The sequence below is a fragment of the Oculina patagonica genome, chromosome 8, assembly GCF_052425735.1.
Source record: "Oculina patagonica isolate OP01 chromosome 8, crgOcupat, whole genome shotgun sequence".
NCBI classification, from domain to species: Eukaryota; Metazoa; Cnidaria; class Anthozoa; order Scleractinia; family Oculinidae; genus Oculina; species Oculina patagonica.
In genome coordinates, this window is record NC_135765.1 from 1,357,728 (window position 1) to 1,383,442 (window position 25,715).

Here is a 25,715-nt window from a genome sequence, read left to right on the forward strand (position 1 = left end):
ATTAAGCCATTATCACGTTGCATTCTTGTGCACTTGTTTGTGGCGTAACCTTTTTACTTTTCTTGCTTAGTAGTAGCATTTTGAAATTCTTTAGACCAAAAGGAAAAGCGAGTTTTGTAAAGCGCGCACTCTTGACTCCCTAGGGAGGGGGTAAGTTTGTTTTGTTTTCTCAGACTGAGGCAAGTTTCCGTGAGCTGCCCACCGAAGTCGGTTACTAATCGATCATCGTGCGATAAACATGGCACAGCCCCAAGGGTACGGCTATCCGCCTCCTGTAGAAAATAGTTACCCTCCGTCTCAGCAACCTCCAGGTGGTGGTTATCCACCGCCTCAGCAAGGTTATCCACCTCCACAGCAAGGATATCCACCGCCACAAGCAGGTTATCCACCAGCACAGCCTGGATATGCTCCCACACAACCAGGCTATGCGCCTCCTGTCAACCAACAGCCTGGTAAAAATTCGATTTGTTTTGCGGTGTTCGTTATTGTATTTTGCACAAATTCTCAACTGAAGAAGCCTGTAATCTATATTTTCTATAATAGTATTAAAACTGTTCTTGAGTTATTTTTATATACGATTTATTAATAAGATCTAGAAACTGAAAGCTCTGTAGAAACGCGCTGCAACGTAAGACTTTTTTACATTCAATCAATCCTATTTTTCCGCTTCTTTCGAATTCTTTTTGAAATTTTAATGGTTTGCTTATCAGATGTGCCCCCCGTTTTAACGATATTTAGCGTCTTTAATGTTATTTTCCCGGGCTTTGTGGTGATTCACCTTTCTGTTTAAAAATATGAGTGCGTTTTATAACATTGCAACATTGTACACAATGTAGTTTTCTTTTGTTGTTTTCAAATTATGTAGCCTGGTCAACTCAGTTAAAGGTTTCATTTGAACTTCATGGACTTTTTTTCCACTTTTAGGTTACCCAGCTCCGGCTGGGCCAGGGCAAATTCAGTGGATGGCGGCTCCTCCTGTTCCAGCGAACTGTCCACCTGGTCTAGAATATCTCACCCAAATCGATCAGCTTTTGATAAAACAGCAAGTCGAACTACTGGAAGGTAATTATAACTCGACCAAGAAGAAATGCCTTAAAATTTAAGCTGATCGAAACCATAGTTTTTTATATATATTTACCACATTTTTTTTATTTATCATTTTTTGCAGCTTTCACCGGATTCGAAACGAACAATAAATACAAGATTCAAAACAGTATGGGACAGCAAGTGTTTTTCGCAGCGGAAGGTACGTTTACAAGCGTGTTTGATCATCGCTCGATTCTATTAATAACAATGATGTATTTTGCCACATTGTTTTACGTTTTGGCACATTCAATGTAGCTGTTTGCGATGTTATTATAATTCAACTTAAAAATGTTTCCTTTAGTTCTTTGAACTTTTTTTAATGACAAATACATTAATTTAGGTCGTATTTTATTGAGGTGTGAATTATGTTATTTTTTCGCACGTTTTGTGTGTAAAAGTGGTCCTGTTTATAATTGCATCAGTTAATTAAAACCGGCCTGCTGTCTCCATGAATAAATATTTCCCTTCATCATAGAAATGAGTCTAGTAATTAATGATAAACTGCTGGAAATCTGTATACGGATTTGAGAAATGAAGCAAATAAATATCATTTAAACACTGTAGGTTTGCAAAAAAGAATAAAAATGTTTTTTTTTTTAATTAGATCTTCCCTTTAATCCAGTGGATGTCTGAAACATGTAGCTGGATGACATTAGTATGCAAGGATTTATTCTTGCGAATATATAAAGGATATCTTAAAACATTTTATAACAGGAAGTCTTAAAAGGGTAAATAATTTAATATCGTGGCCTAAAGAAATTTTTTTGGTGTGAGTCAGTTGTATAAATACAGTGATCAAATGTCTCAAATACTTCCTCATGCATCTAGGGTTAATCTGACAATTTTATGTGCTCAAATAAAATTAGTGTTGTTTTGACTATTAGCCTAAAATAAGTCTGAATAATTCATTGGTCAAGAGGTATAATTTAGTAATTCACTGAATGGCAAAGCAAGCAATGTTATGGTGATAAATAGCTTTGAAGAGAAAACTACTTTTGTCATTGGCCGGACATATTGCTGGGTTACCATTGCTTTGACAGCTGGGAAACTACTTCCTGCCACACCAGTCACTGCCCTCTTTCCCCCTCCCCCTCCCCCCACATATATACTGACACCCCTTCCACCCCAATGAACAAGTGGCTTTGGGACACATGATTTGATTGGCTAGATTTTTTACAAAGAGAATTTAAATTTCTCAATTTACTAAATTTATAGCCAATCAAATCAACCATTGTAAAATTGCTTACAACAAAGGGATTTAAAAACGATTGATTTGATTTTTTATTATTCAAATTTCCTTTGTTAAGTTCTAGCCAATCAAATGATGTGTTCCCAGAGCCACTTGTACCTCATGCCCCAGGCTCAGCCATCTAAGAGGGACAAGTGGCTCTGGGGACGAGAATGGCTGTTATTATGTCAAGAATGTAAATATGAAGACAATTTTTTTTTCCATTAGACACTGATTGTTGTACTCGACAATGCTGTGGCCCATCTAGACCTTTTGAAATGAAAATCCTCGATAACCAACAACGTGAAGTAATTCACTTGTCACGCCCATTGCGCTGTTCATCTTGTTGGTTTCCGTGCTGCCTTCAAGAGATTGAAGTACAGTCACCACCTGGGACAATTCTTGGCTACTGTGCTCAAGAGTAAGAAAACATGTTGCTATATTAACTGTAACTAACTGGGCCCAGTTGTTCAAAAGGTGGATAACCCAATAAATCACTATCTGGCAGATAGCGAAGTAGGTTTTGTATGATGTTTATCCACTGGATAGCGAATTATTCGGTGGATAGCATTATCCAGCCTTTGAACAACTGGGAGCAGTAGGTTTACCATGAAATGTGAAAAACGTACCAGGGAGAAGGGAGGGGTAAAGGGGGGGAGAGGCTCCCATATGAATGGGATGGGGATACTCATAATCTCGCTTTGGGTTGTCGTAAGTTACAGATTTTGGTCTTATTTAGGGTGTTAATGACAGAACAGCAATATTTTTAGCCGTTGAGGTCTCATTTAGGGTTGCGCATGATTAAGAAAAAATAAAATAAAAACGTGATCATACTGTGCTCGTGGTCTAGACTGATCAGGCATGAAAAATGGTATTTTTTAGGGGTTTTGAAAACCTTGAGGAAGTCTTTTTGGGTATTAATTCAAATTTTATGACCAGCATCCCCGCCCATTCATATGGGAACAGATTCCCCCCCCCTCCTACCTTTCCCCCCCCTACCCCGCGCCAACTTCAGGACACTGCTACGATTAATCAAGGGCATATGTGAGAAACAGTGATATGTGTTATTGATAGATGTTTTTTTTTGCGGGCCCAAGAGAGGCCCGCAACCCTAATCTTGACAGTGACCAGCGGATTGCGTATTACGCGTGCGCGCCACGTTTATAAGGCTACGCAAACCGGAATGAAAATTTTGTTCTTCCACTAAGAACGACGGAATGCAAAAAATTGTCAATCACAACAGTTTGTCGTAACACCGGAGAGAAAAATCTTGTCTCCAAGAGCGATAAGAATGGAAAAATCAACAGTTTGCCACTAGATCGAGGCTTCTGTCTTGCAGACATTACGTTTTGCAGACGTTGTTTTATAGGTGTTGCTTTTGAGAAGATCTGCTGTGATTGTATCACAGATAAACTACGGCAAAGCGAATGATTCCAACAACGGTTATTCTCGAGAAATTCCTTATAACACTGACAACAAAGCGAGTTTGCCGACGGAGGAAAATCACATCTCAATTCACACCGCGTGCTCGACTACACTTTGCAAAACTGTCAATCAAAAAAACAACTCTGATTGGTTCGCGGCAATAGGAAACGATAAAAACATTCATGACTTAAGCGTGACGCGTTACTCGACCTTCCAAACTAACAAAAAACACTTCCCTCCCAGTACCTTCTCTTAACTGCATCGAGGCCCGCACTTTCTAACCTGTGGTTACCACTAGTTATTATTTGTAACTAAGTAGGAGGACCCTTCTGAAAAGCATTATGTGATGTTGGCATCCTCAATAAAGATTTTTAAATTCTAAAATTAAACTTGGTAGAAATATTGGAAAGATGTCAGCTGTTGACACTAGCTAGCAACTTGCACCATCATATTTTAGACACAAGTATTTTATTTCCATCTACTTTAATTTTACTGTAATTTACAACTTAACAAAATTACCAGCTCTTAATCATTATTCCAAGCCTAAGCAAGCGCAAGCCATACAAAATCCTTTGTAATAATTATCTGCTGTATCCTTTACAGGTGGTCGATATGTATTCCAAAGTTTGAAATCCAGAATGCTGAAAGGCAAACAGTGCTGCGCATTGAGGGGCCTTTTTGCCAGTGCAACATCTGTGGAGATGTTGAATTTCAGGTAAGACTGTTAAAAAGGGCTTTTCAAAATATCTCAAACAGACCCACCAAATAGTTGATTAATAAGTATTTTAAGGGGTTATTCAAGAAAAAAAGTTAAGAAAAGAGATTCAGGATCCTAACTGTAGACGATAAAAGGGATAGCATTTTCTGTTGAAGGACTGGTATAAAATCAAAGCTGTGCTTTTAGAATAATTGCAGGGTGCACAAATAGTCTATGTAAGAAATCTTGGTTGCCCAGTTCATACAAGCTTTATGATAGCAAAATAATAAAGGTGCCCAAAGACAAAAGTAGGTCACCTGTGGCACCCGGGCTCCGCTAGAGCACAGCTCTGAAAATGATAAGAGGTCAAGGGTTTGGACCTCAGGGCTGGGGCCATGCTGCCCCAGGTCTATTCAAGTGCTGTATCGGAGACTGGAGGTTGCCCTGTTTACACAGTTCTTGATATAGTGCAGGAGTTTTGCGTCTCAAACAGGCTTTTATGACATGAACCATACCGTCCAGGGCAGTTCATCTGTTCGCAATACTGTAGTCTTTGCTTTGACTCGTTGCTGGCCAGTCATTGCAATTTTCTCATAAGAGACAACTACAAGGGAGTCAGCCCCTTCTTGATGATCTTGACTGTAATTGACTGATGGACAAAAATGACATTTAAAATCATGACATATCTTGATTGTAACTGGTTGCAAAATTGAATTCTCTGTTAACTTTGTTGTGTTTGCCCATGTCAGGTGCTTTCTGCAGACGGTCAAAACCAGGTTGGTAAGATTTCAAAACAGTGGACAGGACTGGTCAAGGAAGCATTCACTGATGCGGACAACTTTGGCATCACATGTGAGTCTCCTCAAATATTGTCATATTTTATGATCAAAAACGTATTTTTTCTTACAAAATCAATACTACTAGGGTAACACTGCAGTGATGGCTTAAGGGAAGATGACCACGCCCTCCCCCTCATTGCTGAAAACAAGCCCCCTCTTTTCAACCAAGAAAGGACCCATCTTCTCTCTGCCTCCTCCCTCCTCCCTCCTCCCTGACCCTTTCAGTCTGTAATCTCTGCATCCTGTCACTGTATTATCAAGCACTTAAAAGGGTAGCCTGCAAACAGGCTCTGATTGGGGCAGGGCAAAAAAAAATGGGAGCGAACCAGGCTAAGCGGGGCCTGAGGGGGAGAACGGGGCACTCTCAGCTCGATTCGCTCACTGATTTTTTTTGCCTAGCTCCACTTGGGAGCCTATTCGCAGGCTATTAAAAGAGGAGAGAAAAAAATTAACTGACGTGTTGATGTACCGCCAAATTCAGTTAATAAGGAAAGAACTGACTACTGTAGCACGGTCAATTAGAGCAGTTTTCAATTGAGTGTGGTAAAACCAAAACCAAAGTATTACTCTGGCCAATCACAAGGACACAGACAATCCAGGAGCCACACCGAACAGCTGAGCGACGAAGGGGGGGTGAGCGCGGGAGAGGGAGGGGCGGTGGCCCACTGCGAGCAATGCAAAACAAAGCAACGCTCTTCGACACTCAAGTGAAAACCGCTCTAAATACTTCATTCTAGTCAGTGTTAAATCAGAATGTGGAATAGCATAAAATCTGGAATTTCAGGGCATGTTTTTGTTGAAGGGTTTTATTTATTTTGTCAAGTACAACGTCCATTACTAGTCTTTTATACAGCTGTTTTTTGTGTAATTTAGTTCCCATGGACCTTGATGTGAAGATGAAAGCTGTTGTGCTTGGTGCTTGTTTCCTTATTGTAAGTACATTTACTCGTCAGTCAAACTACACGTGCCTGAGGGGAACGGGGTGGGGGTAGGGGGGGTTAGGGGGGTCTGAACCTCCAATTTCCCGGTCGCGTCCGTCCCTTTTTGCGTTTCTATTTCAAAATACTTTGCAACGTTACCAGACGGTTCCCTTTTTCTCCTGCTTCCCGCCTGGCTATGTTTCCAGCTTTCAAAAAGAGTTCTCAAACTCATTAATAATTCATCAAGTTAAAACAAATAAAATCATAACTGTGAAGCAGTAGTTTTTGTTTCGATTGAGAAGATATATCAAACACTCAAGACAGTGTTTCATCGGCTATCCAAACACCTCGAATTCTGTCAAAAATACTCCGCTGCGCGTCGTTTTTCAAATCTCTTCTCGGTGTTTGGATATCCCGATGAAACACTGCCTCTTGTGTTTGCCGTATATATTACATCAGTTTTAATTTATATTGACCACAGTTAGCGTCCACTTATAAAAGATGCGTCCTTCTACTAGAGGTTACAAATGGATTAGCAACGCTGCATTTTCAAACACTACTCCAGTAGCCGTGGCGTACAAAATTTTAAAGCAAATTCCGTTAAAATGATTTATACTAACGTTGGTTTCTTTTACTTCTCCTCAGGATTTCATGTTCTTTGAACAAACGCAGGGACATGACAATGACCGGTTTTAATTCAAAACGTTATTTATCAGTCTAAAAACGCAAGTATTGATAATCTCTCGTGAAATATACAGACATAATCTGATACAGGTTCATTAAGCTTGTTAGGATACTAATAAAAACATACATAGAGTTTTAATTTAGTTGAACATAACGTAAAACAAGAAATGACGTTAATTAAACTGGTTTCTATATGATACTCAGCGATTGCAGAAGAAGATTGAAAGATAGTTTTGTCGTGTAGCTTGCTTTGCGAAGATCTTTATCGATCAGCATCGTTTCTTGTTTTTCAGAAAACTCACTGCATTTTCCCCGATTTTAAACAGATTTTAATTGCAACTAGAAAAAGCATGCAAAGTGTAGTTATAAAGCCGAAACAAAGGTTCTCAATCTTCTTACAAAGGAAGACTTACAAACGTTTGTACTGGCTGGGTGTGGCAACTCTTGCCATACGTCGAAAACCTGTAAATTAGACGTTTTTCAACAGGAAATGTCGCGTTGAGGTTTTACGTTCAGTGGATTCCTCTTAGATTTGTTACAGTCCCTATATGACACACACTTTTTTTTTTGCACTTTTTCTCGATTGAGCGATCGCCAGAAGACCATACAGAAACCAGAGGTGCTTGAGAAGTTATGAACTTCTACGTATGAATGTAGCCTGGATTTCACACATCTAACTTATCCCCAGTGTTTTCTACAGAGGAAATTGTAAGACGTGGAGGATGATGGGAAGTCGCTAGAGAAGAAAGTCGGTCTTTCCTCCGTTCCCATCATCCATCGCGTCTTATTAATTATTTTCTGAGAGATGACTGGGAACGAGTCAGAAGCTGACAGGAGTCTGGTGAAAAGTAGGGTAGCGTCGTAGCGTTTAACGTTATACATTTAATATATTCACGCGTAATATATATTCATTTATACGTTGTTAAGAAGTGTGATTCATAATTTTAAGTGGAAATTATAAAAGAGAGTTTTTTTTAAGCCTACGGATTGTATTTTACTGGTGGCTTAAAAAGCCCTGAACAAGATGGACAACGCATGTGCAGAGCTCTGCTCATAAAACGTGTTGTGTGACGTTCCCCATGCTTGCTTAGCTTCAAGGTTCAATGAGGTTTTACAGCAAGCGCCCAGTGTACCACTATTTATTCACATTTCGGAGATTTAATCCAATCAGAAGTCAACTGCAAGCTATCCACGGCTTTTGATTGGATTAAATCTGCAGAATAATGTGAATAAATAAGTGGTCCATTTGGGCGCCTTGCTGTAAACAACAGTCATAACAGTCTTAGTATTTACGAGACTACTGTAAAAACTCTTAACGTTTAGCAAGTTCTGGGATAGGATGAAGGTTATAGAAGCGGCTCTGTCTTCAAGAAACTGACTAGTTTTTGTCCATGGCAGTTACATGTAGTGATTTGTGTGAATTTTTACGTAATGTGTATAAAACTAAACACGATTGAATATTGCCGAATTATACATGATTTTTTAAAATTATAGAGCGTTAAGTAGTCTGTCAATTGATTTCCACTTTTATAACAAATTGACGTCAATTTTAACGCCCTCTTGTTTATTGTTTGCGTCATAACATTGTTAAAGTATTGAAGTAGCTATCGCGTTCTTTTGGGGTGTCACGTTATTTTTTCTCTTCAACCAACGCTCAATGAAGGGAGTGCGTGACGTGCCTTGCCTAAGGACTTGACGGTATTACTACTAAGTCCTCGTTAAAACACGTTACTGAACAAAATGTCAACTTTATTCTGTTTTGTCGCGGAATGGTAACAAGAATAAAGATTCAATTAACTTGATCATTTGTCATTTTCCTCGTCATAACGCTGTTAGTTTTAGCTGCGTCATTGTAATTTACGTCAATCTACGTCAAGGTAGAGAAGGGCATGATGTCAGCTCTCCACGTGTTGTAATGAGTGCGTGGCTATCTATATCTTTCCGTTCTACTATGCTATCTTACTTAGATCCCCAATTTTTTGTTTTATATTTCGATCCAATTGGCTCCTTATGTGACTACACAATCTGTATCGCCCTCCCTAGATCCCTCCCCGGCTCCCCTCCCTCCCCCCTCCTTCACTGCTTTACCGTCCGTGACCATTCCCATGCAAAACCACAAAAGCGATGACAGACGGCAACGTTTAATTTATGTGCTCCTTGCCCTACAACAATTCACACTGCCTTCCAAATAAAGAATTCCCAACTTTTTCGAGGTTTCTTCTCACAACACTGTAGATTTTCTTGTTAACGCGAGCAGAGCGTGACGCTCGCTTCCCGCCAAACTGCAGCGTGTAGATCACGTGATGTAATTGACTACTGAAGCGTGAATTCTGAAGCTAACAAAGTACAGGAAGTCGTCTGGCGGTCTCCACGCGAGGGGGGAGCGAGTACCTAGCGAGTGTCTTGTCTTCATGCGCTGTGTGACGCCATGCTTACTCCACCGTAAACCGACAAGGAACTCATTAACAATGGCCGACAACGAGAAATCCAGTCCACTCCGGCTCCTTGTGGCGCTCGCTATCGTGTTGTTAGTGGTGTATTGCGTGTCATTAAGCGTGTTCTTGGTTTATTTGATGCGAGATTACAGTCTGTTAAAAGAGCACGTCCAAGATTTGCGTGGACGAGTTGTTTCTTTGGAGGCGGATAGAGTTGCAGCTAGGGCGACAGCGACAGTTTCGCCCTCGGGTGACCGAAAACGACGAGAAAACAAAGAATCAGACCTTCAGGTAATGCAGAAAGTTGATAAACACTCAGTGAAATACTTCCTGCGCAAACATATGCTATATTTTATTGATAGCGTGTTTGATAACTAGATAACTGATGCAAATTAATACCACAGTAATGTTATACTTGACTGCGTGTCGACGAATCTGCATACTGCTATTGTTTGCCATTGTTGATCTTTGTCTACCCAAACAGAACATTTACCAAATTGCTGTCTTAACATCTGATACTTGAGTAACAGGGTGGTGTAGTCACTGACAATCCTGCACGATTCCAGCAAAGGTTGTCGTAAACCATTATATTGTTCAGTAAATAAACCTGTGTCAGGATGCACGTTATAGAGCTTTCCGCTTCCTTGTCGATTTCCGTAATTAATATTAATCATGTGCCCCAGGTCATTAACTTTCCCGCTGAATTCTTTTGATGTAATTCTTGCTCTTCCATTGTCGTTTATGCCACCCAAAGCTTGGTTCTCCTTTGATCACCTCGATCGTTTCTATCACCTTTGTCATTTCTAAAAGACATCTTGCAATCGGGGCGATTATATGAGAACAAACTACGCAACAATACATAGACTATCGCTAATTCTGGGGCGATGGGGGCGATAATCCCCTTGGACCCCCCTTTTCGGTCTAAAACTGCAAATAACTGAGAAGATAGGAAGCCACGAGTTTTGCCCTTTCATTGAAGGCTGCCATTGTGTTGGATCCAGGGCTAAAATGATTGTTTTACGAGGTCTTTGCTCATAGCAGGCGATCGGGACGATTATATGGGAACCCCCGATCGCTTCCAATCGCTTCGTTTCGTCTCAGTACGATCGATGCGATCATATGAGAACCAGCCTTAACGCGGTTTCAGATCTGCCATTTATGACGATTTTCACTCAGTATCTTCCAACAGAATCCACAATGAAGTTTGTCTTTGCTGGTTTATTTATGAGCTGTACTGTCTCGTAAGTCTGAGAGCAAGAAACAACCAAAACAATACCCCAGCAGTGCAGCATGCACCTCCTCGTCTACAAAAAGCGCATCCAGGGTATTCTCTGGTAGTGATCGTAGCACACAAGCTGTGGTGACTTGAACAGCCATCAGAGCGTCTTATGCTTCCAAATTTTCTGCGCTATCCAGCACCATAGTTCTCCAAAATGCCATCACGTTAGCAATCTTGTTGACATTTTTTCTTCGCAACGTCTACGACTCCTTGAAAAACAAAACAAGGAAAAACAGTTTTAGTTTCTTAGAAATCGTTGTACTTCGTGGGTGGAACAAGAAAAACACTTAAACGCCGTAGCGAGTTAGGAAGCCGAAGCTGGCGTTGGGGATGAGGTAAGGGAGGGGGGGTGGCAAATTATCGGCCATGGCGGCTTATAAATTTAGGTATAAATTTTACCAGCGAGGGCAAAATACACACCAGCTTTACCACGTCTGTTATATACCGTGAGGTGTACAGCTGTACTAACAGCATCATCAACAATTGAAGTCTTCATGACGTGGTCTAGTCCAGCTTCTCGACCGCACCTTGTCTCTCCTCTTTTGAACTAAACTTCCGGCGCAGAGAAAACGGTAGACTTTCTCAAAGTCAAAATAGGGTGTATGGGGGTCGATAGACTGAACTAAACAACGCCCTGCTAATATTGTATGTTAACTTTTTCATTCATAGCAAACTAAGATTGCTGACATCAAGAGCATATTCCCTGGAAGAGTCAGACGAAACTCGCAGTCCCAAGGTGCCTGTATCATGTGTACAAGCCAGGCCGGACCCCCAGGGCCTCGCGGGCCGCCAGGACCCGCGGGTAAGGGATTTTTGAGGTTTGCTTGATCTAAAAGGGGAATACGGGGATTATCAAATTCACTAATGCTTATTACTTGTGGGGGGGGGGGCCTCTCTTTTTTTTTGGGGGTTTTTTTTTTTTTTTTTTTTTTTTTTTTTTTTCGTTCCCCCCCCCCCCCCCCCCCCCCGTTACTTGTCCACTCAAGTCACGTCTTTGCTTCTGTTTAACTTTTCAGGTCCAAAGGGAAAAAGAGGCCGAAAAGGAAATGAAGGTTATTATCCACCTAAAAGTGTACTTCTTGTAGCATTAGTTACGTAGCTCCCTCGCAGACGCTGTTTGGGCTCGTCACGCAATCTTCCCTCGCGTGGGGTTGGACAGAGGCGTGTTGTGTGACGAGCCCAAGGAGGACTAAATAGAGGCTATTGACAGCCGCTATTCCTAGAATATTCTGTAAGTCTACGGTGACAAACTTCCAGGAAAAATCAAAAATAGTTCGAGTGAGAAGAAGACATTCAGTTACTTTCAAATCGAAGTGGTTTCTCTTTTCTTGTTTTGTCAAATAAACACTATGTCTGAACACCTCTGAAAACCGGAAACTTTGATTCTTGGCAGTTATTAATGGAGATACTGATCAGTTAAAAGCTGCTGACTTTGCCTTTAAAATGTAAACGTTATTTTAGTCTTTAGAGACTGTTCTTGAATAAACATGACAGGAACAAACATGCTACTTTCGTTGTTGTCGTCGTAGCCGTCACACAACGCCTCTCCCTAACGAAGAGTGGTGCGTGACAGTCTAAATAACGACTTTGACGGGCCTTATTTCGACGCTAACGAAGGAAGCGACCAATCTACTTCAATCTACGTTTTACAAAGTTTCTTATTTATTCTGTTTGGCCAAATGAGCTCTATTGTGATAGCTTATAACGCCTAAAACGTAACGTTTTGCCATATTTTCTTTTAAGGTGTTGCCGGTCAACCAGGACCCAAGGGTCACGTGGGACCTCCGGGACCCTCCGGGCCACATGGCCCTGAAGGATCCCCGGGTACACCTGGGTTAAAGGGAGATCCCGGACTTAAAGGTAGGACGATATTTTGTACACAAACAATTGGAAATATACACAATGGGCCTTTTCCAACATACAGTGACATGGTACAAAATCTCGCCGAGCTGGATGGCAAGCTACGCACTGAGTCGTCAAAAACAAAGAAAAGTAAAGCTTAGCGATTGAAGTCGCTTTGGGGGTCGCATTCTCTTGCCATCCATCATGGCGGATTAAACAGCTTGTTGCAAAAGGCCCATTATCATGCCAATTAAAAAAACCCGTTTCTTTTCTTCACGGAGTTTTGGGAACAGTAAGACGAGAAAAGGTGAGGTGTAATAAGCGAGTTTTCTCACAGAAATTTCGAGTTCTCCCAAACTTTTTCGTGTGTTTCCAATAAATAACGTTTTCTCAAAGAATTTTTCTAATTTTCTCTCCTTCATAACCAAACGCGGAAATAATTTCTACCAATCACAGTGGGCGGAATATCGTGTTTATTTCATATAGAGCCACTGTGCAAACCAACAAGACATCCAATCAACATAGGCGTTAGAAGTAGCAGTTTGACTATAACACCGAGTTTTTTATGAGTGAATAGTCAACAACGCGCATCCGAGATAACTATCTTAAGGGGGGGAGAGTAGTTACGGTTACTATGAATGAAACAGGGCAGAGATTACAAATAGGGCCCGCGCAATGCACGCGCTTTACTGGTCACGCTGTCAGCTAATAGTGAACGATTAGAAAACCAAATATATTCGCGGACTTCCAACAGATCACGACGAGTTTCTAGTACAAGTGGATATCAATCAATTTTGACTGATATTTGTTTGCTTGTTGTTTATAGGTGAACAGGGACCGCCAGGCCTTATGGTGAGTCAATTTGTTTAGACTTCTACTTTATGGTACACTGTAACGAAACAAATTGTATTTCTACCACAAACAAACAAAAAAGGCTTAAGAAATACAAATAACATGTTTCACAGCTTACTACTTACCATAACTAATCTAAGCAAACGTTAATTTAAACGAATTTCTTTCGTGGTTTATGGTAAAATTCGATAGAACTTGTTCAGATCAGCTGCCGAATTTTTCCTTGAATGTTAAACTATTTCACGGCTGCTCACGAAACGAAATCTTGATTTTTCAGGTGGCAGAAAGCGCTCATTTGGTAGGCAACGGGAAAAGAGTGGTTCATGCTGGTAAGGATGTCTTCTTCATTTATTTTCTAGTTTCTTTCCTCAGTTGTTTTCTGATGACTTTTAAAATTCACTAGCTACGACTCCACGTTGCGCTAGCCTGCGTAGTAGGCGTCTGTGTACGTTTTTTAGCGCCTTTAAAAGAGCGCGTGATCGCGAGAAGGCCTCGATTTTTTCCTCGCGTGGCCCCCTCGCGCCTTTTGTGTTTCCCGTTTTTTGCGCGCTCGAAACTACGGAGGCTAACTTTGCGCCAGCTTTTTCGTAAAGTTTCGTAAAAGTCACGTGAGCTAAGCAGTCTAAGCAGCTCCGCACTGCATTCTGGTCATGTGAGAAACATCGCCGTTTAAAACATGACTGCAAGAGAACTTATGAACTTCTTGAATCATACTTTAAAGCACTTAGCGCAAAACAAAAGCAAACAATGTAATAATTTTGAAAGTCATGCGGATAAACACTTATAAGTTACCCTGTTTTCCATTATCCGAGATTGCATTATTCAATCATTGAGTAAAAACTAGCATTTACAAACTTTTAAAGCTTCTTCCACAGGCACTGTGCATCGATGGAGGGAAAGCCATGTTAATGGAAGCATCACGTTCAGAAGGCACGTGGGCGAACTTGTGATCGGTCGTTCTGGAATGTACTATGTCTACAGCCAGATGTACTACAGCGATTGTTCCACCTACTCCATGAATCACTACACTTTGCTGAATGGACGCAAGATCCTTGGCAGCATCTCAAGTGTGGCAGCATGCAGGACACATTACAACACGAATTTCCAGGCAGGCGTTTTTCATCTGAATCGTGGTGATATTCTTAAGGTTGAAGTGTACAGGAGTAAGACGTACTACATGGATGATCCTTACAGCTACTTTGGAGTGTTCATGTTGTATCCTGACCAAGGTCAAGCTCGTTTGCCTCTGCCTTAAAGCGAAATTGCGTTGACAAACTCTTGCTTTAAAACTTACATTGCGGATAACACAATCTATTTTGCGGATCAGTTCTGAGCAGCTTAGCTTTCCTGCATTGTAAATTACCAAACGTAACTTGACATATCTTTTAATGTAAATTTTTTGTGGGCGCAGCCATCTTGGACTTGATGACGTAAGCCTAAAGGAAACCTGTACGTCACTGGTGGCGTTCGTAATCTCTTCAAATCTTTGCCAATCTTAACAATACTTGTTTCCTTTTTGCTTTTTTGTTACTTCTTTGGGGTTTTTCTTCCATAACAAAAAATTATTTTGAGGTTTCTTTGGACTGTGTTCAACATCTTGAAGATGCAGTAGTACACTGCGACCTTGCGCCTTCGACGGCATCTTCTTTTGTTAGAAAACAAAACAACGATTGTCGCAAACACAAGAAAGAGCCGAAAAACATCATCACACCCAAGAAGACTGCGCCTAATGACTTCACATCTTCGCCGTAAGTTTGACTTAAATTGTGACTCAATAACCCAAAATGAACTAACACCAGTGAATGAGTCTAGCATACAATAGCTTGTATACTATGAAGAAATTTGCAATGCGACAATCTATTTTAGCTAAAACAAAAACGTTTTATCTCGCCGCAGGTTCACTTTAAGGCCAGTAAATCAATTTTGTTTCGTACTTGATTTTTTTTAGCAGCTGTCAAAAGGTAATAGCTACTGTTAACTGTATGACCATACGGGAAATAAGAGGGCCAATAAGTAAGAAATGTTATTTTGATTTCTGCTAGATACACATTTTCCCGGCATTTTAAAAATTAGAGCGTTTTAACTTTCGCCTCATTGGCTTTGCTATTATCGTAATTGTAGTCCCATAAACAATTTTTATACATTCTTACCAAACAATTTCACGATTACATTGTATTATATTTCTGGAAGGTTTTCAGGTTATTTTTTAAGGAGATTCCATGCACAGTAGTCAAATAAGGTAGGCTTTCGAATCGACCACTTTCCAGTTTGTAATCCGTGTAAAAAAAGGAACTACTCTGTAAATTGAGTTTATATTCGGTATCCGAATAGTCAAATAAATGATGCATTTAAATTAATGCCAGTATCAAAAATTAATTAGTCTAATTAGTGCAAAAGGTAGAATCCAAGTCAAATAAAGCCAATGTAATAAAATAATTAAGGAAATCGATCAACAATGTGTTTTTGTATATCACGATTTATCTCATGCCGTACAGCCAATGAGAAGGCTGGTAAGCCGTAACATATTAGTTTAACAGTATGTCACGTGTTTTGTTCAGCAATAATTTACCACCGCTAATATGTGCATTAAGCCTGAAGTAAGTTGGTTATGTGATGTGAACTCGTGGAATACCGTATGTATCTCACGAGTGACTTTCATTATGCGAGTAAGTAAACCCTCGCCTTTAGGTGATATCCCGCCCGAAAAGTTACATTTCTAGTCTGTTAAGTATGTACCACTAAAACGTGTAATAACCATCGCTTTAGAAATTATATATTATCTCAAAACATTTTATACGGAATTGTAAAAAAGTAATACTTCAATAAAACATGTACCTTCTTGTCATGGCGAGTCCCTTCTTTGAGGCCGTTTGACTTTCAAGCTTTTCCTTTTCTCCGTGTTTTTTCCAGCGCATTCCCGTTTATCTTCACATTCTATCTGGGCGTTTCCTACTGGGGTTTCTAGCGTACTATTTTCTATAAATGCTTAAACCCTGCAATCAATTCCAAAGTTTTGTTGTCTTAGAATACGTTCCATTGTAATGTCAGCATTCAGTTTATTTCAGCAGAGAAACCTTGAATAGAGAAAAGTTATAGCAATATATTGAGCTCGCGGCGTGTGTTCCGCCTAAACGTATGCAACGCATGCACCCAGCATGACAATTATTGTAACTCCCCCGCTTTCGGAGAGCTCAGATCTCGTACCTCGAGTCTTCTTTCCTTCTGCACAGGCTGGGGAATGAAGACCCTGGATACGAGGATGGAGAGCTCAAAGAATCGAAAACTCTAATATTTCTGCGATTATAAGGTATGCCAAAATGCAACTTTATTGGAAGACTGATGAGATGAAAGCCGTTTATCGTTCAACTCGTATACAGTACACAAAATCCTGTGATATACAGTCGGGTTGGGGTTGGTGGGGGGGGGGGGGGAATCGGGATAAACTCGTACCGGTATGAAAGTCATTCCGGTATCATGTAAACACCCCCTTAGACTTTTTCATATCAAGGTATTAAACCCTTTGTTGTACACAAAATAAAAGACTACATAAACACGTTGGAACTATATAGTTTATCTTTGCCACTACGGTCTACAGAAACAGTCAAACAAATAATACGACCGCGCGCCAAATCATAAATGCCCCTGGGTCTCTGAGGATATGGCTCGTTCAGCCCGTCCTGAAACCTTTCGTCGCTCTGATTTTTGCCAGTTTACTTTGTTTTGCTTCGACTCTCCCTGGGTCTACCAGGATGCCGAAAAGGCAACCAGGTATAGGCAGTATAGGTAGTTTATGCTCCCAGGTCGAAACTCCAACACGTGCATGCCCTTTGTACGGTTCAATTTTCCGAGAAACTCACAAAATATACATGCTTAGCGAAGCGTGAGACAATAATAAATCAAACAGTTCTGAGAATTGGCGCGCTTAGATCAAAACAACTTCAGCGCTTCGAGACTTCGCGTACAACACATCCGGCAGACATGGAGAAACGCGGTCACTCGCGAGCTCGCAGCAACTTGATCTCGTTCGTGGTTCTTATAGCTGCAATCTACGTCATCCTCGTCACAGTTTTTATAGCGACGCTGTATCACTTCACAGTGTGGCAGTCTGCTAGAATTCAAACACTCGAGTCAATTGCTGATGATCTGGCAGCGCGTGTTTACAAGTTAGAGACACGTTTGACAGCTCAGGAAAATCAAGAAAATGACGAGAAACCTGTGGGTGAAATGAATCAAGATGTGAAGGAAACGACGGAAAAACGTCCTGGGAACAAGGTTGCTTTAATACTCGTCATGCAATAAGTGGCTTCTTTCTGTTGTACAGAAATTATGCATAATTTGACTAAATGCAGCATCGCTTCATTCAAACGTGCGTTGTTGTTCGTTTTTGCAGCAGACACGTTTGAATTCTTTCCAAACAAGAGACAAGCGACAGTTTCAAGGCTACGATCTGCCCAGTGAAGGTAGGCTTCAATTGCTGTTTGTGTTGTAATGCTTCACGTCTTTTTCAGCAAACACAGTTCATTGTTTTTGCATGTTTAAAGTTCACGACCATCCACGCATTGGGAATTGGCCGATGCTTCTGGAATTGATTATGAACTGAATAAACAAAGATGGCCGAATGATTACTGTAACTGTGCAAATATTTAACTAGCAGTTGTACAGAAATTTTCTCAAAGCATTGTTAATCGCAAAACAAGTAAATTTCGGAAGTGAGAGATCAGGAGACATTTTCTCACTATTATTCTTATACAATGTTAATTAACGCAGTTGGGAGATTAAAGTCACTGATGATCATATAAAGCATTCGCAGGTATAAACTAGTACACTCCTGTCGCTTATTTGAAACTGCAACGAAAGGGCGGAATATAAAATTGTAATTGTAAGAATATTGTTCTGTTAATTAGAACGCCGGCTGAATGAGCAAATTGAACTTTGCCAGGTTACTTCCGCATATTTTTAGCTAATGAATTCTATCTTCATTTTAATATGAATATGCTTCTTGGAAATTTTTGCGTTTTTTTGCCGTTTGCTAACTTTTCGACATCGTTCTGTTGGTTTACCAAACTTTTCATTCATTCAAAGACCCAACAAAGCACGTGCTTTTCGTCAGCTCTTCCGTCCTGAGTAAACTTGATTCCCATTGGCTGAACAAAAAGGAAACCAATATAAAGCCGTCAAGGAGATGACAAAAAACAATCAAAAGATCAATCGGGGGCAACATGAACGACGCGATTCAATATAGAGTAGTTAATTTATATTTCGCGCAATAACTCTTACAATTTCACACTAGTTATAATTTGGCATTTATTAGAAGCAGATTAGATGTGATTAGCGCTGGACAGATGGCCGACAAAGACTGACGATCATTTTAAAAATTGAACCTATCTTGGATGGGACCGATAACGCAGGTTGCACCAAAACTAAAGACGATCCCGCAGGCGTAACACTCGAGCGCAAATATAAATTACGACTTTTCTCGTCAATGATACCCTAAGGCCTACGTTTAAGTAGCAATCCATTTTGCTTAATCACGTACAGAAATCAAAACGTAAACCTTAAACTGAAATATCTCTTCATATTTCTTTAATTGCAGGATTCCTATGCGGTAAGAAAGGTAAGAGAAGAAACGGCATTGTTTGGTGAAGTAATCTGTTTTTGTGGTTCATAATGTCTAGTTCTATACTCAATTCAATACAAATTTTGTTTTTACTTATAAATTTATACATTGTAGCTATAGCAGCGAATACAAACAAACAAGAGAAATTACATATAATTAAACTTATCGAAATGTAGCAATAGTGCCATCATGGAAGACATGGTTTAAAACAAGTTTTTTTTCTTTATAGGTTGCAAAGGCAAGAAAGGTAAATTGATAGAACAATAGACATTTGTATATAAAATTTGAAATCAACATGTATGTATAACACTGATGGCTATTTTTTGAACACGCGCTTCACATGCAGTTTTATACTTCTAACACACAACAAAATTATACGTTAAGAGCAATAATTGTTAAACCAGAATAGAAAAGAACTGTATAGTTTAACTTTATAGAAAAGAAGTTAGAGCTTATCTTTTTAGTTTCACCTTTTGTTGTCCTTTTTAGGAGAAAAGGGTGACCAGGGTGACCCAGGCCCACCCGGACCTGTGGGACCGCAAGGACTTCGTGGAGAGACTGGGCCGAATGGTACCGACGGAAGAGTAGGTTAGACAACGTCGTTCATTCCAGCTGTGAGGATATTGTAGCGAATAACTTCACAAGCTTAAACAAAAGGATTCACCTTGAAATTCACCTGAATTTTAACAGGAGCCGATCCTTTATGCATTTATAAATGTTAAGGTGGTGGGGGGGGGGGGGGGGGGGGGGGGGCATAGGCCGGGCATTTGAACTTAGCTGAGACTTTCTGATCAAATGCCCAACCCCAGGGCATTTGTGGATGTTCAAAAGAGTCACTAAACGTCAATAAAATGTTGTAACAAAGTCCATTATAAACACAGTCAAAAGTCCCCACCAAGGGCAAACAATTACTGTTAAATCCCCTGCCTATACCTGGCCTCACCCCCGCCCCCCCGGCGGCTTAACCTTGATTGGTGCATTAGAAATACGTAAAACTAGAGCTGAAATTGCGTGAACAACAACAGCATTTCTTCAAACGAGGAGGTTCTTTATACCTAGTATTATTGTTAAGTAAGCTCTAACTTTGACAATGACGTTCCCTGATGCTAACGAGATGACGCGAAAACTCAGTTACGGAATTTTCACTTCATGTCTGCGAGTAACTCTACAGGTGGTTTTCACTGTCATGCTACTGTCACGCCGCAAAAAAATAAATCCAAAACTATTGAGTCAAAAAAATCAAGAATATTACAGGTTGTAGAAAACTACTATATAAACTACTTGTTCAAGTCTCAGGTTACGTTATTTCGTACTCGAATTAACCGTCAAAACGTTTCACGCAAATTTAGAGAGCACAGAATGGAGACACCATGTTGGAGCCCAACTGCCTGGGCTCCAACATGGCGGCTGGAAATCAATGAAAACATCTGGCATTAAATTCTGCAACAAAAAGCGATCAGATCACCCTCATGAACAAGTAAACATTCAGGTAAACACTTCTCGCAAAACCTTAACTGTCCAGATTGTCAAAAATCGCAGGATGAGGCATTTAGAAAACGCGACAGCCTCCTGGCGGCCATCTTTGATCTCGTATGGCGTGAAACTCCGAAATTCAAAAAGCTCTATCTTAATGACGGCAACTGCTATCGAGCTAAAACCTTCAACAAGATATATTAAGGACGTCTAATAGCCAGTGAAGGATAAAACCTCAGGGGTCTTGCGATTCTGGGTGTTAGAATTTTGATGACGTCAAGTGAAAACCAGGAATACAGTATGTTGCCCTATTACCGGACACTTTTTGCACTAACCGTAATATCTTACCTCAAAACAGCACTTACGAGCTGAAACTTACCCACAATGTAGCTTCCACTGCTGGTAAGTAGCTCGTGAAGTTTTATCTTCTAAATCTCTTTGGCTTCTTTGTAATCACGGAAAGAGTTGGTCAAATTCGGTGCCCTAATTCCGGACGAGTTGCCCTAATTCCGGACGATCGTTACGAGGAAAATACTCCCTTTCTCTCGGAAATATTATTCCCGATCATGGCAAAATATAAGTAATTAGGGCTAAATAAAGAATTATTCTTTTGAAAAATTGTCTTTCAGGCAAAATTTAAAGCATTTTTCTTTCAATTTTAGCGAGGTAATCATCAGACCATTGACATAAACAATGTTCAGTGAATGTTTCGGCCACTTGAAACGAAGTTCGCCAACGAAGATTAATCAATACCAAAACCGGTATTGAAGCTTAAATACAGCACAGACAGTTACAAAAATGCCTTTTTTTCAAAACCTATTCCGTAAAATTGTTTTCAAATAGGTAAACAAGTTTGCTGTAGGTATGCGTCCGGAATTAGGCACACCTCATTAAAAATTCAACTTAACTCTTTGGTGACCGTGCTCGGAAATTAAGAGCGAAAACCGAAAATTTATTATATGCTGATAAACCTAGTCCTTTTACCTTTACTTTAATATATATATAAATATAATCTATCGCGCACTTTGCGAGAGCAGAGCGCTTTATTGAAACGATGTAGTTTGACGCGCTGTAAAAATCGGATTTAAGAAGAAAAAATTTTTACCTACCTCCACGAAAACTTGAATTTTCCCGTCTAAACGGAGCGCAGCTCGGCCAAGAAAAGAGCAAACGAAAGCAGACTAATCGCTAAGTCTTCTGAACATTTTGTTTAACTTAATTTTACTGTTACGACGATATACGAAATTGTTAAGTCGAAGTGTCCGGGAATAGGGGTGTCCGGGAAATAGGGCAACATACTGTATGTTTTGTTTGTCTGTTTACATTTGCACGCGATCGATCAATCTTCAGTCATTGCCAATCTCCTCATAACATCATTCACAAAAACCAGCAGTAACATATCTTACCCTCCCAATCTGAGACTCCCGTTTTCATTTCCAAACACCCACATTTCACCTTGTTTGAGACAGTGCGCTGTATAGAAAAACAATAACAAGAAAAAAGGATATCTTATTTTTATCTTTAGGCAAAGCAGGACCTGCTGGTCCCCAGGGCCCACCCGGTAAAGACGGTATTCAGGGGCCCCAAGGTATCAAGGGAGACCAGGGCGAAATAGGACCTCAAGGAGCCATGGGTCTTCAGGGGCCACGAGGAGAGCCAGGTTTGGTTCTTTCACTAATCTAGTTAAAGGCTTCCGCGCCGCATTGAAGCAGAGTATGTTCACGGATATTAATTAAGTGAGGTCAAAATTAAGCCCGATATATTACACCGCTCTGATGAAGTTATTCAATAAATCGAAAAAAAAAATCACTCAACATCAACAGAATCTAGTCTTCCATCAATGCCATGAACAGTTTACTTTGCCCCAAGGGATCTCCCCCCCCCCGCACTTTGGCACTAGCCTCACTAGTATACGTAGCAGCAGCTTAAATTTCTAATTCAATTCTACTTTTATATCTTCACTCGGTCAATCGCTCATACTCTTTCTATACTCCTTCAGTTGTCTTCTTTCAGTATTTTCTTATTTACCAATCTGTATCCAAATTTCACTGATACCTCTCTGCACATTCTTTTCCAGGACCGCCCGGCCCACCTGGCCTTCTTGTAAGTATCGCGCACAGTATTGTCACTTTAATAGGAAACAGTTTTAACTCACAGCGAGCGTTGGGAGAGTGTGATCGTTCGGGCTAGGATAGTCCTGAAAAGCATGATTGCTTACGACCGACATTTCATGAACCTGAGCGAAAGTCACTCTTCAGAGGGGTTGTCGACCTGAACTGCGGCTCATCCGCGTTATAACAGAGTAATTTAGCTTCGAGTGGTGGTTCATTTAAGCTCAATATTCATAACTCACCGTACCTTTCAAGTACACTTCGGCGGCATATCAGACGAGTAAATTTGGTCGAGCCATGGTTCGCATTTGTGCCGAAGATCAAACGAGCCTGATCTGTCACCGAACACAGCAAAAGGTTCGATTGGGTATTAACCGTACCCAAATTTGCCTCAAAATCTTGGATATGAGGTCAGTGAATTGATATCGCAGGCAATCAGGGCAGTTCTAGTAGATTGGCTTATTGCGAATTTGTGTACGATAAACTATAAACTAGGCATAGGTTTTCTTGTGGTTGTCTTTTGTTAATGTTAACCAATAAACTTATTGTTTCTGCTTTGTTATAAATTTCAGATAAGCGAGAGCATTCATTTGGTCGGAAAAGGCAAACAAACAAAACAAGCTCGTAAGTACAATCATAAAGTATGACTCGCTTAGAACCAAGAGTGACTAACATCGAATTTCTCCTTACAATATCAATACATTATCAAGCCGATAGGTGATGAGAATTAAGAAAGCTATCAGCTAGGAGATGTGTCTTGTTGTACCAACAGATTCTCAAAGTAAATCAACAGATCCAGTGAGGAGAGTTAGCATTTTGAGCTTACCCCTTCATCGTTCTTTCTGTAACTAAGGATACCGGCTTTATTTCCCGGCAAAATTTTAATTTATCAAGTTCTTTGATTATTTACTAAAATCTTTACATCACATTAGCCTTGGAATGCAATTTTAATTTGTCGCGCCGAAGTTGCATCGAGTTTCGAACAGGTTCGAAACTCCTGCGATATCGCGGCGATTTTATCGCCGCTAGTTTACACGCGTGCAAACTCGCGACGATTTGATGACGATTTTATTGCCGCGATATCGCAGGAAACTTCATGCAACTTTGGCGTGACCAAAATTGCATTGAGTTGCGCGACAAAAGTCGCCTATGCAAGCGGGCGTTAACTGTTTCCCAAGCGGCCTGAAGGGGTAAAAATTAATGAGAACTGAGATTTGGGCAAATTTTCACTAAGAAAATGTGATTTAGTCACTGGGACTGGGAATTACAAACCAAAACAATGGAACTGGGAGTGGGATTTCGGCAAAATTTGAGGAACGATAGGCTGGAAAATTGGATTTGGGCAAAATTTAGGCTGGCAAATGGGATTTTTCCTCCCTTCAGGACCCTCTTTCTTACTCATTTCTGCCTCTCTTTCAGATCGCCATCTTATCACCAACTGGAGTGTCAGACACAGGCTGGGCAGCATCCTGTACCATGAGTCCACGGGAACCGTGGAGATCAAAAGAGCAGGATACTACTTCATATACAGCCAAATGTACTATTACGACGGCGACACGCTACAGATGGCTCATAACACGTACATCAACAACGAAATTGTCATGGAAAGCTTAGCGAGCGTCATAAATCAAACAAAAAAGTACAACACTAAGTATCATGGCGGAGTGTTTTTGCTTCGAGTTAACGACACCATCTCTGTCCGTGTGCCGTACACGAGTCGCTACAACATGGACAGCTTGAAAAGTTTCTTTGGGGCATTTTTGATTCATCCTGCTTACTGACAATTAAGAGGGCTATGACCGGATTGCACAGGGTGATGTGTCGAAATGTGTAAATAACAATTGGCAGTTGTAGCGTAAACCATTTCATCTGTGTAGGGATTTTGAATGGTTAGGTAGAAACTGTTATTTAACTTCAGGTACATACAGAATTTTTTTCATGCGCTCAAATATTTCCCCGCGAGATAGGCCAGGGTCTGATCGTTACTCGAACCCTGGTATGTCAGAACCTTAAAATATAACAATCTGGCAGAATCTCCTTGAGATTTCATAAGATTGAACCCGTTTGTTACTTGTGCGTGGAAATTCAAAACAGAGCTACAATCATAGTCAATACACACATCTCTGTGGCGTGACAAATCCTTAAGCCCCGGCTAAACGATCAAACGTTTTCGTCCAACATCATGTTGGAAAAGTATGCTTGGCCGTTTAGCCCCCTCTATCAACACTGCATTTTAAGGGCTTCCCATGTTTGATCTAGATCAAACATTTTCATTCAACATTTTGCTTCACGAGCAAGCGTTTGATCGTTTAGCCACCTCTGCAAACAAAGAAGCCCAAGCGGGAAAAAGTAACCAATCAGAAACCGAATCTATGTGACGTTTCAGCGGTAATACGCACAAAGCGTTATGTGGGCCCACTTTCTTCGATGTTTGATCAAACACTGTTTGCTTGATTAGCCACCCCATGTTGTATGCGACAATGTTGGACGAAAGTGTTTGATCGCCGGTTTAGCCGGGGCTTTACGAGCTGAGAAAGAATTGAGTGCACGAAGACCTAGAGAGACGTCTCTTTACGTACTAGGCTAATTAACAATTAGCCCCTTAGCCCGCATGGGCTACGGATCAATAGCCCATGAGGCGAAGCCGAATGGGCTATTGACCCGTGGCCCTTAAGGGCGAAGGGTCTAATTGTTTTAGTATCACCCAACTAGTTGGACAGGAAAAGCAATAATAAAGTTAGCAAATACAAGTTAAAAAACATTTATTTCGGAATAAAACGAAAGAAAGCGTCATGCTCGATTGCTCAGTAATCGATGACTATTACTAATGGTCCTCTAGTGGAGTAGCCAATCAAAATGCAGTATTTGCATTAGTCCACTAGTTAGGTGATACTAATCAAAAATTAGACTACCAGCCTGAGTTTTCTATGAGCCAGGCGCCGCTGAGTTGTCTTTCGCCCATAGAAAACGAGAGCGAGTAGTCCAATTGTTTTAGTAGACACTCTAAAGGATTACAGTCTAAAAACTACAACTTTAAGCATTTATAAACCCAAACCGGATTTTCGGTAGAACACGACTGAGTGTTCACTAATTGTTTTTAGTTATTGGAGGGTCCTGATGGAGGGGGAGTGGGGTGAGCCAAACTTTTTTCAGCTTATGTTTTACCAAATCCCAGTCCCAGTCCTATTTTTTGTCTGTGAGTCCCAGTCCCAATGACTCAAATCCCA

The 25,715-nt window shown here is 40.6% G+C and overlaps 3 protein-coding genes across 4 annotated transcripts; all 3 read left to right on the forward strand.

Annotated features, from left to right (window-relative positions):
* Nucleotides 1–81: 81 nt before the first annotated feature.
* Nucleotides 82–7,281, forward strand: LOC144661975 (phospholipid scramblase 2-like). Its single transcript, XM_078522705.1, has 8 exons — nt 82–452; nt 925–1,062; nt 1,169–1,246; nt 2,543–2,735; nt 4,343–4,454; nt 5,186–5,288; nt 6,149–6,207; nt 6,841–7,281. The coding sequence occupies exons 1-8, from the start codon at nt 239–241 to the stop codon at nt 6,889–6,891; spliced, it is 948 nt and encodes a 315-aa protein (XP_078378831.1). The 5' UTR covers nt 82–238; the 3' UTR covers nt 6,892–7,281.
* Nucleotides 7,282–9,239: 1,958 nt separating this feature from the next.
* LOC144661971 (uncharacterized) lies at nt 9,240–15,832 on the forward strand. 2 transcript variants are annotated; one of them, XM_078522697.1, is made up of 7 exons: nt 9,240–9,605; nt 11,263–11,395; nt 11,610–11,645; nt 12,337–12,453; nt 13,262–13,287; nt 13,565–13,616; nt 14,151–15,832. In XM_078522697.1, the coding sequence occupies exons 1-7, from the start codon at nt 9,291–9,293 to the stop codon at nt 14,540–14,542; spliced, it is 1,071 nt and encodes a 356-aa protein (XP_078378823.1). In that variant the 5' UTR covers nt 9,240–9,290; the 3' UTR covers nt 14,543–15,832. The 2 variants fall into 2 exon arrangements, with proteins under 2 accessions (XP_078378823.1, XP_078378824.1); XM_078522698.1 differs by having other exon boundaries at nt 14,163–15,832.
* Nucleotides 15,833–17,071: 1,239 nt separating this feature from the next.
* LOC144664091 (uncharacterized) lies at nt 17,072–25,080 on the forward strand. Its single transcript, XM_078525220.1, has 9 exons — nt 17,072–17,559; nt 17,678–17,747; nt 18,881–18,901; nt 19,134–19,151; nt 19,394–19,492; nt 21,903–22,037; nt 22,455–22,480; nt 23,061–23,112; nt 23,908–25,080. Exons 1-9 carry the CDS (start codon nt 17,266–17,268, stop codon nt 24,267–24,269), a joined length of 1,077 nt encoding a protein of 358 aa, XP_078381346.1. The 5' UTR covers nt 17,072–17,265; the 3' UTR covers nt 24,270–25,080.
* Nucleotides 25,081–25,715: the final 635 nt, after the last annotated feature.